The sequence below is a fragment of the Theropithecus gelada genome, chromosome 20 (genome assembly GCF_003255815.1).
Source record: "Theropithecus gelada isolate Dixy chromosome 20, Tgel_1.0, whole genome shotgun sequence".
NCBI classification, from domain to species: Eukaryota; Metazoa; Chordata; class Mammalia; order Primates; family Cercopithecidae; genus Theropithecus; species Theropithecus gelada.
Window position 1 is genome coordinate 31,906,360 of NC_037688.1, and position 15,075 is coordinate 31,921,434.

A 15,075-nucleotide genomic window follows, 5' to 3' on the forward strand; every position below is an offset into this window, starting at 1 on the left:
ACTCAAGATGGAGTTGCTCTGGTGCAAAGGCCTCTGACAGAAGCTAAACACAGGTGGGGGCTTTCTAAGAAGCAGATCCAATGCCCACTGCCCTTCCTCACTCCCCTAATAGATGTAGGGCACCATGGAATTTTACAGACTGAGGGACATACTCTGGGTGAGAAGAGCTTACCCTATCAAGGAAAAGTAAGTTCCCAGATGACACACCACAGACACAAACGTATTGTAAGTCAGGCTTTGTACGTTTTCCAAAACTCACTACAGGGATCCCCTTTGAGGTGCAGAATCTTCCTGTATCACGATAATCATGATTCCTTTGCCAAGGCCTTTTGATGTCATGGTCCGTGTTTTCCTCCGGATCCTTGGGCATGCGGAGGCAGGAGAGCCTAGCAGAGTGAGTGACAAACGCGAGGGAGGTGCAGCGGGGAGGGAGTGAGGGCGGCCCAGGGCCCAGCCAGGCGGGAGCCGCGCAAGAGGAGGACCAGCCAGCCAAGGGCGGGCGGCTCCAGAGGAGGCCCGGGACTCCCCAGTTTCCCAGCCTCTCGCACTGCACGCGGATCCCTGCCCCGACGCTGATTCAGGGGGTCAAAGCTTCAGAACGGGGCGGACCGCGGCGATGACTGGAGGCACCCCCGTTTCTCTGGGTGTGGCCTGTGGACCCCCTCGAGAGCAGGTCGTCCCGCACCGGTGTCTGCCCCGGCCCCCAGGGACACCTGCACCCGCCCCACTCACGACGGTGCGTCCGGTCCCCAACCAGGCGTGGGGCGGGGTGCGAAGGTCGCGGTTCGGCCGCCCAGCCCGTGCTGCCCCCACCGCCCCCAGGCCTCGGGCAGCGCGCGCCCGGGCCACCCACCTCCCGCGGGCATGCGCAGGGCGGCCTCTCCGGACGCTGCGGCCGCGGTCCCGGCCCCGAGGGCTGAGCGCCTTCGGGGACGGTAGAGAGAGCTGGTGGCATCTGTGTAATCGCCCCGCTTAGGTCCGCGCTGAGTCGGGACGCAGCACAGCTGCCCGCGCCCGCTTAGACAGGCGAAGCCCTGGGAGGCAGTGGGAGAGGGAAAGACTGGGCCGGCGCGGGGCCGTGCGCCTGGAACCCCAGCGCTTTGGGAGGCCCACGATGGCGGATCACTTGAGCCCAGGAGTTCGAGACCAGCCTGAGCAACATGATGCCACCCCGTCTCTACAAAAAACACAAAAATTAGTGTGGCGCGGCAGTGTGGACCTGTGGTCCCAGCTACTTGGGAGGCTGAGGCAGGAGGATCGCTTGAGCCTGGGAGGTCGAGGCTGCAGTGAACCCTGATTGCACCCCTGCACTCCAGCCTGGGCGACAGAGCGAGACCCTGTCTCAAAAAAGAAAAATAAATAAATAAACAACAGCCAGATTCACTGGGTTTGACTCCCAGCTGTGTGATCCTGTGCAAGTCAAACTCTCTGTGCCTTCAATTCTTCACCTGTAAACTGGAATAGTGATAACCTCTTGTGCGGTGAGGTTTGAGGAGCGGGGTGAGGGAGTGGGACTGCACAGATTCTGACCACCATCGGTCCAGGTGCGATGACACTCCGCCAGTGGGGGCAAGACACACGCGTGGTCTCCCAGACATCCAGAGCAGCTTCTATTAATACCCTGCCTGCCTGGGCCCAGCCATGAGAACTGCCCCTCCCCGAGGCAGAGTCTGGTCTTCTTCTTCTTGGGGAGCCCCAGAACTTCCAGAGAGTGTCCTGGACCATGAAGGCGACCAGGAAAGGGAATAGGTGGATGGAGGCCTCTGCAGTGAATCCTCAGGCCCCCTCTGGTCTCTCCAGGGTCGTCCTGGATAATCTGAATTTCCCTTTGAAATAAGCATGCACAGGTTCAGCTGATTCATAACTTAGTTTAATACCCTGTGGGGTTCATGCCACAGGGAAGCTCCGCTGCCCCACAGGGCCTGGGCCAGGTAGAAGAGAGCAGCCTCTTTGGACCACTGGCAGCGTCTTCTCCTTCAGCGTCTAACACTCACTCCCTGGCCCTCACTGGCCTCCATGCCTCTCTCTGCCCAACTTCCGGCAGAGTGCAAGGTCTAAGACCTCTTTGGACATGAGGCATGTGGTCTTCACCTGGCCCTTGTTCCAGACAGGTGGGCAGACAGGTAAGCAGAGCCGGTGCACCCAGGGCAGGCGAAGGAGCCGTGCGGCCAGCCCTCAGGACCCTGGACCCCACCGGGAGATGTGCTCTTGGGCTGGAAGGAAGCAGAAGAGAGCAGGGCTCGATGGCAGCCCAGGCAGTCCCAAAATGGGGGCCCTGCTGCGCTCAGTCTGGAAGTGCCCATGGCCGTGGTTCCTGTGATGCTCCCGACCTTCCTAGCAGGGGCTGCTGGGAACTGGTGCCATGCCAGGTTTCACCTCTGCCTCCACCATAGCTCATGGGGCTCCCAGGAACACCGAGGAACCCAACAGGTTCCCAGGCAGTAGCTTTCATGACAGGAGGAGAGGGTCCTTGGAGAAATTCCCTGCAGAGCTGCAGCTCTAGGCCTGCCTGTGTGGCCTTGCTATGTGACACCGGGCCTGTCGTTGCCCCTCTGGGCTCAGGAGCCCACAGGTACAAGGCCCTGAGCAGGGCATCCTCCATGGCCCCGTGTGCCCAGACTTGCTCTGAACCTGCCACCTAGATACCCTTGCAGGGTGGACCAGGTCAGCAGCACCCCCAGGGACAGGGATCAGAGAAGGGGAGCCTCAGGAAGGCCCTCACCAAACTGGCAGATGTAACGGTTTCGGGTTTTGCAGCGCTGGTCGTTCCAGTTGAAGGCAGCTGATGCCTGCAGCTCCACACAGTTGCCAAACCTGCAGGCCAGGGTGTGGTGCTCAGGAGGGAAGAGTGAAGTCAGGGGTCCGCAAGAGGCCTAAACCCTCCAGCCATCAGGACCCTGCATCTCAGGGGCTCCAGAGCCCCCATCTGCAGATGGGGCTGCTGGGAACCAGGCCCATCCCCGAGCCCCCATCCCTGCTTCCCAGACCACTTCTCAGGGAAGCCCCTTCCTGGGGTAGCAGCTCTGCCTACCCCATGGCAGCACGCAGCCACACCAGCCTGTGGGGATGGTGTGGACTGGAATAGACAGCCCACTTGAGAGGTATACCTGGGAACCCAACAAGGCCGACTACCTCCAGGCAATAGGCCAGGGGCACAGGCCGGCTGCTGGCAAGGAGGGCTGGCTAAAATCACTGGAGCCCTTGGTGGCCTGGCAGCAGGACCACCTCCACCCCGGCCCTGGGCATTCCTGGGTTTTGAAGAGCAGGGTGGGGCCACATGACCAGAGGGTTCTTGGTACAGGATGGCTGGTGGGTCCACAGGTTCGGGGTTGTATTGTGAATGACTGCAGGGGGGGTGACAGCTAAGGAATGCTGGCATCAGTGTAACTGATGCAGGCAGAGGGCACGTGGAGGGAGGGGTGAGTGGATGAGAATTGGAGGGATGGAGTCACAGCCAGAGGACACTGGGGATGGACAGATGGATGGAGGCTTCCTGGGCCCCTCTCTCCCACGTGACATGCCTTCCGGCTTGCATCTCCCTCACCACAGCACTGGCCCACACCAGCTGTGCCCACAACTCTCTGGCACCTGGGCAGGCACCAGCCAGGGCCCAGCCAGGCAGCAGGATGGGGGAGTGGCTCTTCAGTGTAGCCTGGGGGCTCTGCCAGGCAGGCCCGAGTGAGAGGGAGGCCCAGGGGAGGGAGGCACCCCACACTCACCCCTGGTTGTCAGGCTGCCCAAAGGCAAAACTGGTAAAGGCCTGGTGCTCCCCTGTGGCCCAGCGGAAGGAGTCCTTGGCGGTCTTATAGGTGAGCCCTGGGCCGGGATAGTCGAGGTTGGCCCACGGCCAGAGGTCCCCCGGCCCACTCAGACCCTGGAGTCTGCTGCCAGCTGCTTTTCTGGCCCCTCCTCCCAGTGCTGGCAGCCCCCATGTGCTCCCTACCTGGGCCCTCCCCAGGAAAGGGGGTGAGCAGCCGGCCCCGCTCTGGGCTCCAGGCCCTTACCATACCCTCGCCATCTGCTGGCAGCTGCCACAGCCCAGGGTTTCTGCAGCAGGGTGGGGCATCACAACCCCTTACTCGCCACACCCCCAATCAGCCGGGCACTCACCGATCCAGAAGTTCCTGGTCTCGAAGTCACTGTCAGTCACCTCGTTGGTGGTCTCCAGGCGGCCCAGGTAGAAGGCGAGGATGTCCTGCACTTTCTGGCTCTTGATCTGGGCCAGCACCCCACCTTTCCTCTGTAACCCCACCCCAGGTCACACAGACAGGGCTCCCAGGAAGGCTGCCCCTTCCTGCCACCCCTGCCCATGGGCGAGGATGTCACGTGTGTGCTGGCCAGGCTGTCATCACCCCCAGCCCGCACAGCCTCCCTTCCAAGAGCAGGAGTCCCCTCTGCTCACATCTGCTTCTCTTCTCCCTGTGCACAGCGGCCCGACCGGCAGCCCACAGGCCCGGGCAAGGTCTGGCCCCTGAGGATGTTCTGTTTCACCTGCACAGTGTCTTCAACATATCTGAGTTGATTGCCAACCCCAGAAATTAACTGTGGTTTCAAGAGCTGCCAGTGGAAGTCTGAGCTGCTGGTTTTATTGAGCAGCCCCGAGCTCTGGCCACTCTGATCTTGCATTCCCTCCTGCAAGGCAACCTGAAACTCCCTTAGATGGAGGTTGGCCTTGACCTTGGCCCCTCAGGTCAATAAGTGACCTCCTGGCTTCTATGAGCCTCAGAGTCCATGACCCCTGCTTTCTGCTGATGAACAGGGTGAGGTCAGAGACATTGAAGAAACCATCTCTCACTCCAGGGTCCCTCCATTAAGACCCTCACTTGAGGCCCTGGGGGGGTCCCTGGGAAGGTAGGGGTGACCGTCACCTGGCATTTCATCCTGGCTCTGTAATAGGTGTCTGCCTCTGAAGACACCATGAAGCAGTCTCCGTCGATTCTCAGGTCACAGGTGTGGAAGGGAAAATGCACCTTGGCTGGGGTAGGGGAGCCTGAGTTTGTGTGCGGACTTCAGAATCCCTGCCCTTTCCTGCCCTGCCAGGGAGCTAAGCCCCTTCCTCCAGCCACCTGCTCCAAAAGAGTGCGTGGTGAGAGTCAGGAGTGTGCTGGTAAGTGTGGAACATTGAGCTTGCTCTCTCTCAAAAGAAAAAAAAAAATCCATGATTTGTAGCATTTGCCAATTTCTTTGGTGTAAATATCCACGCTGTGGCCGGTTTCAAGCTCTCAACGTGTTGTCACCGAATTAGTTGGAAAGAGAGGTACACAGTGGGCTCCTGGGAGCTGACGCCCCATTGAAGGGGGTCTTGGGAGGGGCTGGCTCTTTGGGGGCCCTGGGGCAGGACTCACTGGCACACTGGGCTCCCCCGTAGCCGACGTCACAGACGCACGAGCACTCCTCCTCCCGAAACCGGCCATGCACACACTGCAGGCTGCACCGCACTGCCAGGGCAGGGCAGTGGGGCAGAGGCTTAGCTCCCAGCCTTCTGGACCCCATGCTGCCCCCAAAGGCCTCGAACATCCAGGCAATGCCAACCACAGCAAGAATACCCCTCCCAGAGACAGAACCCACAAAGGCTTCTGACTGCTGGCATGCCTGGTGTCTTTGGTTTGGTTCCCACTGTAGAGTGAGGCATATCGGAGTTTGGCAGGTGACCTGCCCATAGTCACAGAGTGGGTTAGGGTTGAGGGGCAGTGGGGCAAGAAGCCACTTCTGGATCCTAATTCTGTCCTCCTCCCAAAGCCTAAGGGGCTGAACCTGATTTCACTGTGAATCTCCTGCACAGCTCAGGGTCTGGGAAATAGCCAGTGCTCTGCGGTGGGCAGACTCAGGGAGTACACGGTCAGCACCCCTAACACCCTTGAGACTCAGGAAGTGTAGCAGCCCCAGGACCTGCCGCGAGAGCAGCGCTGGGCACACCCAGGTTCCAGTGCCCTCACCTTGGCAGTACCTGCCCGTGTAGCCAAGGGGACAGTGGCAGTGGCAGGTGCTGATGTTGAGACGTCCGTGGTTCTGGCAGCTCATGCGACAAGGGTTCCTGGGGACCTCTGGTCAGAGGAGGAGGGGACTCCGAGAAAAAGGTCTCCTCCCAGCAGGCCGGGCAGGAGCCTCCCTGGGTGCTGAGGGCCGGGGCTTCTGGGACAGCCCAGTAGGATGCTGCCACCCCTACCCCAGGGTCACCAGACCGAGCCCTCATGCACTCACCACAGAGCCCCCCTGCATGGTCCCAGGCTTTGAAGCAGCCCGAGACGCTGGCTGTGCAGAGCGAACACCAGGCGCCCTTCTTATAGGGGACGATTGTCTTTCCGTTGACCTCCCAGTTGCCTCTGTGAGGACAAGCAGGCACCACAGGGTGTGGGAGGGCCTGGCCTTGGGCAAGGCAGTGGTGGGTCCCTGCTGCCTGCCCCCCTGGCCCCTACAGTTCCTGCGGCCTGGTCAGAGAGTTAGGGAGCTGGGTGAGATAGAGAGATTCCCTGGGAGAGAAGAGATGACCTCCAAACGAATCCTGGACAAACTCCCTGATACCAGGACTGGTACCCAGGAAGGGGCATCCACAGAGCAGTACCTTCTGCATGGCCACAATCTTCAGCACCCTCTGCCTTTCCTCTCCTCCCTTCTCCCACCAAGGGTGCAGAGGAAGGTGTCGGACTTTACTTTCAGGTGGATGGGGGGGCATCTCACCCTCAGTGAAAGCGTCCCTCCCTGCCTCCCAGACATCCCAGCAGAGGGTGTAGCAGGGCTTACCCGGGGGAGTAGGCACAGACAAAGGCTTCTATCACTGCCTGGTCTGCAGAGCACAGGTGCCGCCCACAGCCCAGCTGGCTTGAGGTGGCCCACACGAGCTACAGGAGACACAGGGGATCAGAAACCCTATCGTGAACTCCTGGGGAGGGGAACACAGCTTTCACTATCATCCAGGCGGACAGAGGGCTCCCTCACCTCCTCGGGGGCTCAGGAGCAGCAGCTGTCCTGGGCAGGGGTAGAAGTATGGGTGGAAATAGTCCAGGAAGGCTTTTTAATTTTTTTAAATTTTTTTATTTTTGAGATGGAGTTTCACTCTTGTTGCCCAGGCTGCAGTGCAATGGCACAATCTCGGCTCACCGCAACCTCCACCTCCTGGGTTCATGCGATTCTCTTGTTCCAACCTCCCGAGTAGCTGGGATTACAGGTGACTGCCACCACGCCTGGCTAATTTTTTTTGTATTTTTAGTAGAGATGGGGTTTCTCCATGTTGGACTGGTCTTGAACTCCCAACCTCGGGTGATCCGCCTGCCTCAGCCTCCCAAAGTGCTGGGATTATAGGTGTGAGCCACCATGCCTGGCCTAGGAAGGCTTTCTTAGTTGAGAGGGGAATGGAGAGAGGAGGGCTAGCAGATACCTGAAGGGAGGGGAGATCGTTGATGGGCAGAGGGGACTAGCCAAAAAAAGACTGGGACATCAAGGGCCTTGTGACTGCATTATGACCACAACCCTTCACTTCTTCCACTAGCCCACTCTTTTAAATGTGACTCTGCAGCTTTTTGCAGTAAGGAGAGGTGTCTCTTTCCTTGCTCCTTGAATCTGGCTGGCCCTGTAACTGGTGTTGGCCACCAGAATGCAGCAGAAGTGATATTGAGCTGATTTTGAACCTGGCCTTAAGAGACCTTGCCATTTCCACTCATTCTCATAGAACCATGCTCAGCCACCACATGAACAAGCTCAGTAAAGCCTGGTGGAGGTTGAAAGGCCTCATGGAATACAGATGAACCACTAGAGGCCTTTTTGCACAGCCAGCTCCCAGCCAGCCCCCTAGTTGATTGCAGGCATATGAGTGGGCCCAGCCAAGACCAGAAAACCTCCCTGCTGAGCCCAACCCAAGTGGCTGACATGCAGAATCGTAAGCTGCTAAATTTTGGGGTAGAATGTCATGCAGCAAAAGCTAATGGATACAGCTCTGCAAACCAGTTTAAAGTCTTAGAATCAGCGACAACTTGGGAATAGCACAAATGGCCAAAATATAAGAAAAGTGAAACAAACTCTCCAGTAGAGACTAAAAATTACATGTACAAGACTGGCTTGTAGCAGCCAGATGTGAACATGTGATCATATACATGTATCCAACACTTAAAGAACATGTATTGTTTTTCGGAATGCATGGGACTTCTGCAAACCACAAAGCAAGACTACACATTAGACCACTACGCAAGTTTCAACAAATACCAAAGAATCAACACATCCTACAGGCCACATTCTATGAATTCAGTGCAATGAAATTTAAACTGAATAATTTACAAGTAAATTAAGAAGATAACATAGTTCAGAAACTTAAAGATACACTTCAAAATCTAAAACAACATCATGGCTAGGTGTGGTGGTTCACATCTGTAATCCCAGCACTTTGGGAGGCTGAGTTGGGTGGATCATGTGAGTTCAGAAGTTCCAGATCAGCCTGGTCAACATGGCAAAACTCCTTCTCTAATACAAATACAAGAAATTAGCCAGGCATGGTGACATACACCTGTATTCCCATCTCCTTTGGACCTGAGGTGGGAAGATCACCTGAGCCCAGGAAGTTGAGCTGCAGTGAGCTGAGATTGCACCACTGCACTCCAGCCTGGGCGACAGAGCCAGACCCTGTCTCAAAACAAACAAAGACAATATCATGATTGGAAATAGAAAAAACATCCCTAAATAATAATGAAAACATTAAATATCAAAACTTATTGGATGTAGCTGAAATCGTTTAAAGGGAAATTTATAGCTTTAAATGTATATAGTAGAAACAAAAAAGATTTAAAATTAATGATCTAGGCCGGGCGCGGTGGCTCAAGCCTGTAATCCCAGCACTTTGGGAGGCCGAGGCGGGCGGATCACGAGGTCAGGAGATCGAGACCATCCTGGCTAACATGGTGAAACCCCGTCTCTACTAAAAATACAAAAAACTAGCCGGGCGTGGTGGCGGGCGCCTGTAGTCCCAGCTACTCGGAGGCTGAGGCAGGAGAATGGCCTGAACCTGGGAGGCGGAGCTTGCAGTGAGCCGAGATCGCGCCACTGCACTCCAGCCTGGGTGACACAGCGCGAGACTCCGTCTCAAAAAAAAAAAAAAAAAAAAAATTAATGATCTAAACATTCATATCAAGAAAATTAGAAACAATAACAGAGGCCGGGCACGGTGGCTCATGCCTGTAATCCCAACAGTTTGGGAGGCCGAGGTGGGTGGATTACCTGAGGTCAGGAGTTTGAGACCAGCCTGGCCAACATGGCAAAACCCCGTCTCTACTAAAAATACAAAAATTAGCCGGGTATGGTGGTGGGCGCCTGTAATCCCAGATACTCAGGAGGCTGACACAGGAGAATCTCTTGAACCCAGGAGGAGGAGGTTGTAGTGAGCCGAGATCACGCCACTGCACCCTAGCCTGGGTGACAGAGCGAGACTCTGACTCAAAAAAACCCAACAAAAACAAAATAAACAAAAAACAACTAACAACAAGAAAACAGGGTTAGGTTTTTCACATCTTTGAGTCTGACAAAACTTAAGGAGCCAGGGCTGGGCGCAGTGGCTCACGCCTGTAATCCCAGCACTCTGGGAGGCCGAGGCGGGCAGATCATGAGGTCAAGCGATCGAGACCATCCTGGCTAACACGGTGAAACCACGTCTCCACTAAAAAATACAAAAAATTAGCCGGGCGTAGTGGTGGGTGCCTGTAGTCCCAGTTACTTGGGAGGCTGAGGCAGGAGAATGGTGTGAACCCGGGGGGCGGAGCTTGCAGTGAGCTGAGATCGCACCACTGCACTCCAGTCTGGGCGACAGAGCAAGACTCCGTCTCAAAAAAAAAAAAAAAAAAAAAAAAAAAAAAAAATTAAAGAGCCACAAGATCTTTGGGAAGTGAAAACTGGTTTGCTGGTCTCTCCAGTTGGTGTAATCACTTTGGCAACACCTAGTTGTAGGCACATGTTCTTTTTTTTCTGAGACAGGGTTTTACTCCTGCTGGCCAGGCTGGAGTGCAATGGTATAATCTCAGCTCAGTGCAATCTTCACCTCCCAGGCTCAAGCAATTCTCCTACCTCAGCCTCCCAAGTAACTGGAACTACAGGCACACACCATCACACCCGGGTAATTTTTGTATTTTTTGTAGAGGCAGGTTTTTGCCATGTGGCCCAGGCTGGTCTCAAACTCCTGGGCTCAGGCAATCCTCCCACCTTGGCCTCCCAAAGTGCTGGGATTACAGGCGTGAGCCACCACGCCCAGCCTTATGTAATACTTAAACATGCACAACACACTTGCATAAGTAGTAGAGGTATTCAATATTTCCTGGGATTTCGCTTGTGTTTTTCAGTGCCATACCTTAGCACCTGAACAGTGCCAGGTGTGTATAGAAAATCCTCAACAAATATCTGTTGAATGAAGAGAAAAAATGGAAACTTGCCTGGCAGTGATGCTCCTGAACTTCAAGAAGATTCCCTCCAGGGAGGGACAGCAGGGAAAGGGGAGGAGCGGGGCTTTAGTTTAGTAGCATCTTCTAAACCTAGGTAGTGGGTAAGAGTGTGGCCATTTTAAATTTATGTTTGAGGCCAGGCACAGTGGCTCACACGTGTAATCCCAGCACTTTGGGAGGCCCAGGCAGGTGGATCACTTGAGGTCAAGGGTTTGAGACCCAGCCTGGCCAACATGGTGAAACCCCATCTCTACTAAAAATACAAAAATTAGCCGGGTGTGGTGGCTCATGCCTGTAGTCCCAGCTACTTGGGAGGCTGAGGCAGAAGAATCACTTGAATCTGGGAGGTGTAGGTTCTAGTGAGCTGCGATCACGCCATTCCACTCCATTCTGGGTGACAGAACAAGACTTCGTCTCAAATAAATAAATAAATAAATAAATAAGTTTATGTTTGAAATTATTCATATTTCAGATTGAAAAAAAGTGGCTTAGGCCAGGCGTAGTGGCTCACGCCTATAATTCCAGCACTTTGGGAGGCTGAGGTGGGCAGATCATTTGAGGTCTGGAGTTCGAGATCAGCCTGGCCAACATGGTGAAACCCCATCTCTACTAAAAATACAAAAAAAATGAGCTGGGTGTAGTGGCGCGTACCTGTAATCCCAGCTACTCGGGAGGCTGAGGCACAAGAATCGCTTGAATCTAGGAGACAGAGATTGCAGTGAGCTGAGATCATGCCACTGCACTCCAGCCTGTGGTGACAGAGTGAGACCGTGTCTCCAAAAAAGCAAAAATATGGCCAGGCACAGTGGCTCAAGCCTGTAATCCCAGCATTTTGGGAGGTTGAGGCGGGTGGATCACGAGGTCAGGAGATCGAGACCATACTGGCTAACACAGTGAAACCCCATCTCTACTAAAAATACAAAAAATTAGCCGGGCGTGGTTGTGGGCGCCTGTAATCCCAGCTACTCAGGAGGCTGAAGCACAAGAATCACTTGAACCCAGGAGGCGGAGGTTGCAGTGAGCCGAGATTGCACCGTTGCACTGTAGCCTGGGCGACAGAGCAAGACTCTGTCTCAAAAAAAAAAAAAAAAAAGTAAAACTAAACAAATTGGAGGAAAAGGAATCCCAACATTTAGGTCAAACTAGCCTCTTCTGAGATGGCCCAGCAGGAGCCTGTATCTGGGAACTGGCACGCTGGCCTCACTGCAACACACTCACCTGTGTGTAGTGGGTGCAGCTGGCATTGCGGGCACACTCCCCTGCCGCGTGGCTGTACCGCTGCCCCTCTGCAAACCACAGGCTGACCACTTCGACAAAGGACGCTGAGCCCGCGGGCAGCAGCTGCACGTTCCAGCCCACTTGCAAGGTGCGCCACGGGGCGGACGCCAGGCTCGGGGTTGGGGTTCCACAGAGGGCTGCCCTGGCTTGAGCCAGTTGGGCCAGGCTGTCACTCCAGTCCTGGGGAAAGCACAAACAGAGACATCTGTGGGAGGCCTTTGACTGCTGGGCCAGGCCTCCCCTACCATCTCTGAGCATCCACCGGGTGCCAGGTCAGGAGGCAAAGAGAGCACTGGATGAGGAGTCCTGCTGGAGGAAGCAGTGGTGTTGTCTGATGCTCATCCAGGAGGAGCCCGGCCTCTCAGGACTGAGCCTCCATCTCTGAATCCTGTTGTGGGCATCCTTCAGCCCTGCCCAGGCAGTGGGATGGGCTCCTGCTGTCTTTCTCCCATCTGGTCATGTGAGCAGTGCCCACGCCTGACAGACTGGTTCTGTGTTTGGGCCCTGGCCGTTGTCAGAAAGGCTCCCCTACTCCCACCGGGCCATGCTGCCCTCCTGTGATGCAAAACGCCCTACAGCCACGCCTCTCCGCCCTGGTTTCCTGTCCCCGTACCCGCCTCATCGGCTCCCTACCACGCACAGCTGACCCTGCCCCCTCCCTCTTCTTCTTTTTTTTTAAGACAGAGTCTCACCCTGTTGCCCAGTCTGGAGTGCAGTGGAGCAATCTCGGCTTACTGCAAACTCCGCCTCCCAGGTTCAAGCGATTCTCCTGCCTCAGCCTCCCGAGTAGCTGGGATTAGAGCCATGTGACACCACATCTGGCTAATTTTTGTATTTTTAGTAGAGACAGGGTTTCACCACATTGGCCATGCTGGTCTCAAACTGCTGACCTTAGGTGATCTGCTTGCGTCAGCCTCCCAAAGTGCTGGGATTACAGGTGTCAGCCACTGCGCCCAGCCCCCTCCCTCTTCTTAAACAAGGGGCCTGGCAATCGCCACCCCTGGGTGACCTGCTGCAGACCCCTGATCTCCCGAGACTCCCTAAGCTCATCTGTAAATGGAGCAGGGAGGTGCCTGTAGGATAGAACTCAAAAGCACTGAGTGGGTGCAGGGTGGGGGGGCCCTCAGGGCTGCACCCCAAGCCGACTTTGCCCTGCACTAATGTCCATTGGGGTTTTACCTCTGATGAAGGCTCCCTGGGGTCCCTCAGCAACCCCACACCTCCACAAGACCTTCAGTCTCCACTGTGTCCAGAGAAGGGGTGCCCCAGAGCCCTAGAGGCCCGGAGGGTGCTTGGGGCCGGGCCATGAGGGAGGCTGAGACATGGAGCTCCATTTGCACCTTTATGGAAATGAAGTTTTCTAGGACTTTGACAAAAGGGCCCTGGAAAGGGTGCCAACTGCCAGCCATTGGCTGCTGCAGGCCCTCCTGGGGTCCCAGGCAGGAGTACTCACCACGGAGGTCACAGCTGGGAGCAGCCCTGGCGGCACAGGGTCTGAGCCTGAGGAGCGGCAGAGCCGCTCAGGGCGGGGAAAGGGAGAGAAGCGACCTCCCCCATTTAGCCACCCCACCCCCACCTCCTGGGAAACTGACCCTAGAGTGCTCAAGGACGCCACCGTGGCCGCCTGCCTCGGAGGAGTTCATGGGAAGCAGCCATGGGGAACCCTCCCGCCCCCACCACCCTGCCCTGGCTCCCTGGCCTGCTAACATGGGCTGGGGCTGCTGGGGTCCCAGACAATGGGGGGCAGCGTTTCTGAGCCCCCAGATGACAGCCCCAACCCAGCAGCCCCAGCCGGGCTGGTGGAGAACACTATACCCCCGATCCCCGGCCCCTGCTGAAAATGTGGACGACTGAGTGAGCAGAGAACATGGGCAAGGCCTGTCCTAGTGGCTCAGATAAGCTCAGGAGGAGGCGCTGGGTCCTTGCACAGAAGCGCCTCCCCAGCCCAGCAGGACCCTCTCCCTCCCTGGCCCGCCCGCCCTGCAGGGGTCCTTCCCTGGAGGAGGGGATCCGGCTCCTGCAGCGGCTCCTGGTCTCCATGGCAACAAGATGCCAGGGAAGGCCCAAGGTCCTGCCCTTCAGGCAAGTGGGAGCCAAGGGGCCCGACCTCCTGAACTGAGGGTGGGGGGTTAAGAAGTTGCAGAGACCTCCAACAACCAGAGCCTTGGTCCCTCAGGGCCAAAGTGCCTGGCTGTGCCTTCCCACCCTGGTCAAGTGGAAGAGTGCCTGGACAGGCGTGGCCTCCCGAGCTGCCCTCTGGGGTCTGTGCCTCCAGCCGCCCCCCTGGCAGAGCCCAGCTGGGTCTGGTACTCACCAGCCTCCGCATGTCAGCCGCAGGGGGCTGGACCCAGCTGCGCAGGCGGTTGTGCAGGGAAAGGAGCAAGAAACTCTCCTTCCTGTTCAGGGCTGGGGTGGGGAGACAAGGGAGTTCTTTCCGTTCTTAGGCAGCCCGAGGATGGGGGCACCTGGACCCACCACAGCAAAATAAGCACGCCCTCGGAAAACAAGATGGGAGAGGAGTATGGTGGGTGCAGGGGACGGGGAGCACAGCGATGCAGCCAGGCTGAGAGAGAGACCAGGTACAGCAGGCGTGGGCTGAGTGCTGGGGTCGGGATGGCGGGAGGGAACAGGGGTGGGGGCTGGGTGTAGGGGGGCCAGCCCTGGCTCCCAGCAGGCCCCTGTCTGGGGCTCCTCTGGGCCACTGAGTTTCTCCAGGCCCCAGCCACAGACTCCCTCGGGCATTCCTCCTTGACCCCAGCCCTGGCCCCCTTCCTCCTCCTCCCTCCCCAGTCCAGCATCCACCCCTCACCGCCCCAGGCTGTCCCAGGGCTTCCTCATTAAACCACCTGCAGGACTGGCCTGGGGCTCAGGCTTCCAGAAGTCTCCTAGCACCCACTCCACCGAGCTCCTCACCAGGTGTCCCTTACCTCTGGCCATCGGAGCCTGCTCCTGTAGCTGGGGTGACCACACCTCTGCCCAGGTGGTGCCAAAGAAGGCCAGGAGCACAGCCAGGAGGTGCCCCCGGCCAGGCGAGGTCTCCGAATGCAGCATGGGTCTGTTGGGCCTGTCAGGCACTCCGAGCACAGCCTGGCTCAAACACCCGGCTTGTTTCTCAGGCTGGATGGAGCTATTCACAATCTCCAGGAGTCAGGCTGGGCTGGTGGACAAAAGAGGGAGGCTGGTGAGTAATCAGTGTGTCCAAACAGCCTCCTGTTGGCGCTGGCATGAAAAGAGACGACTCCGGGGGATGCCTGCCTGCTCTGGCCTCAGCCTGGCCAGCCCGCCCCCGACAGCAGGCAGAGTGGCGTGCACTGACCCCGTGGCCCCTGCTAATCATTGTAGGATTATTAGCGCCCGTGGGGAGCCCCCAGAGACCCCGCTGATT

General features: G+C 56.9%; 1 protein-coding gene across 1 annotated transcript; it reads right to left on the minus strand.

The window, feature by feature from the left end:
- Window positions 1–1,977: 1,977 nt before the first annotated feature.
- Window positions 1,978–14,993, minus strand: LOC112614769 (C-type lectin domain family 18 member B). Its single transcript, XM_025371486.1, has 13 exons — window positions 14,618–14,993; window positions 14,005–14,096; window positions 11,631–11,870; window positions 6,742–6,839; window positions 6,202–6,323; window positions 5,937–6,044; window positions 5,346–5,438; window positions 4,869–4,975; window positions 4,111–4,240; window positions 3,720–3,816; window positions 3,032–3,058; window positions 2,723–2,814; window positions 1,978–2,213 (listed from the first exon to the last, which is right to left on the minus strand). Exons 1-13 carry the CDS (start codon window positions 14,739–14,741, stop codon window positions 2,176–2,178), a joined length of 1,368 nt encoding a protein of 455 aa, XP_025227271.1. The 5' UTR covers window positions 14,742–14,993; the 3' UTR covers window positions 1,978–2,175.
- Window positions 14,994–15,075: the final 82 nt, after the last annotated feature.

Excerpts from the sequence above, each read along its gene's own strand:
- LOC112614769 (XM_025371486.1), bottom strand. The coding sequence starts at position 14,741 with ATGCTGCATTCGGAGACCTCGCCTGGCCGGGGGCACCTCCTGGCTGTG. Across the intron at positions 11,871-14,004 it reads CGGCTGACATGCGGAGGCTG|GACTGGAGTGACAGCCTGGC; the intron begins GTGAGTACCAGA and ends TGCTTTCCCCAG. Across the intron at positions 3,059-3,719 it reads GGGCAGCCTGACAACCAGGG|GCTGGTGTGGCTGCGTGCTG; the intron begins GTGAGTGTGGGG and ends CCATCCCCACAG.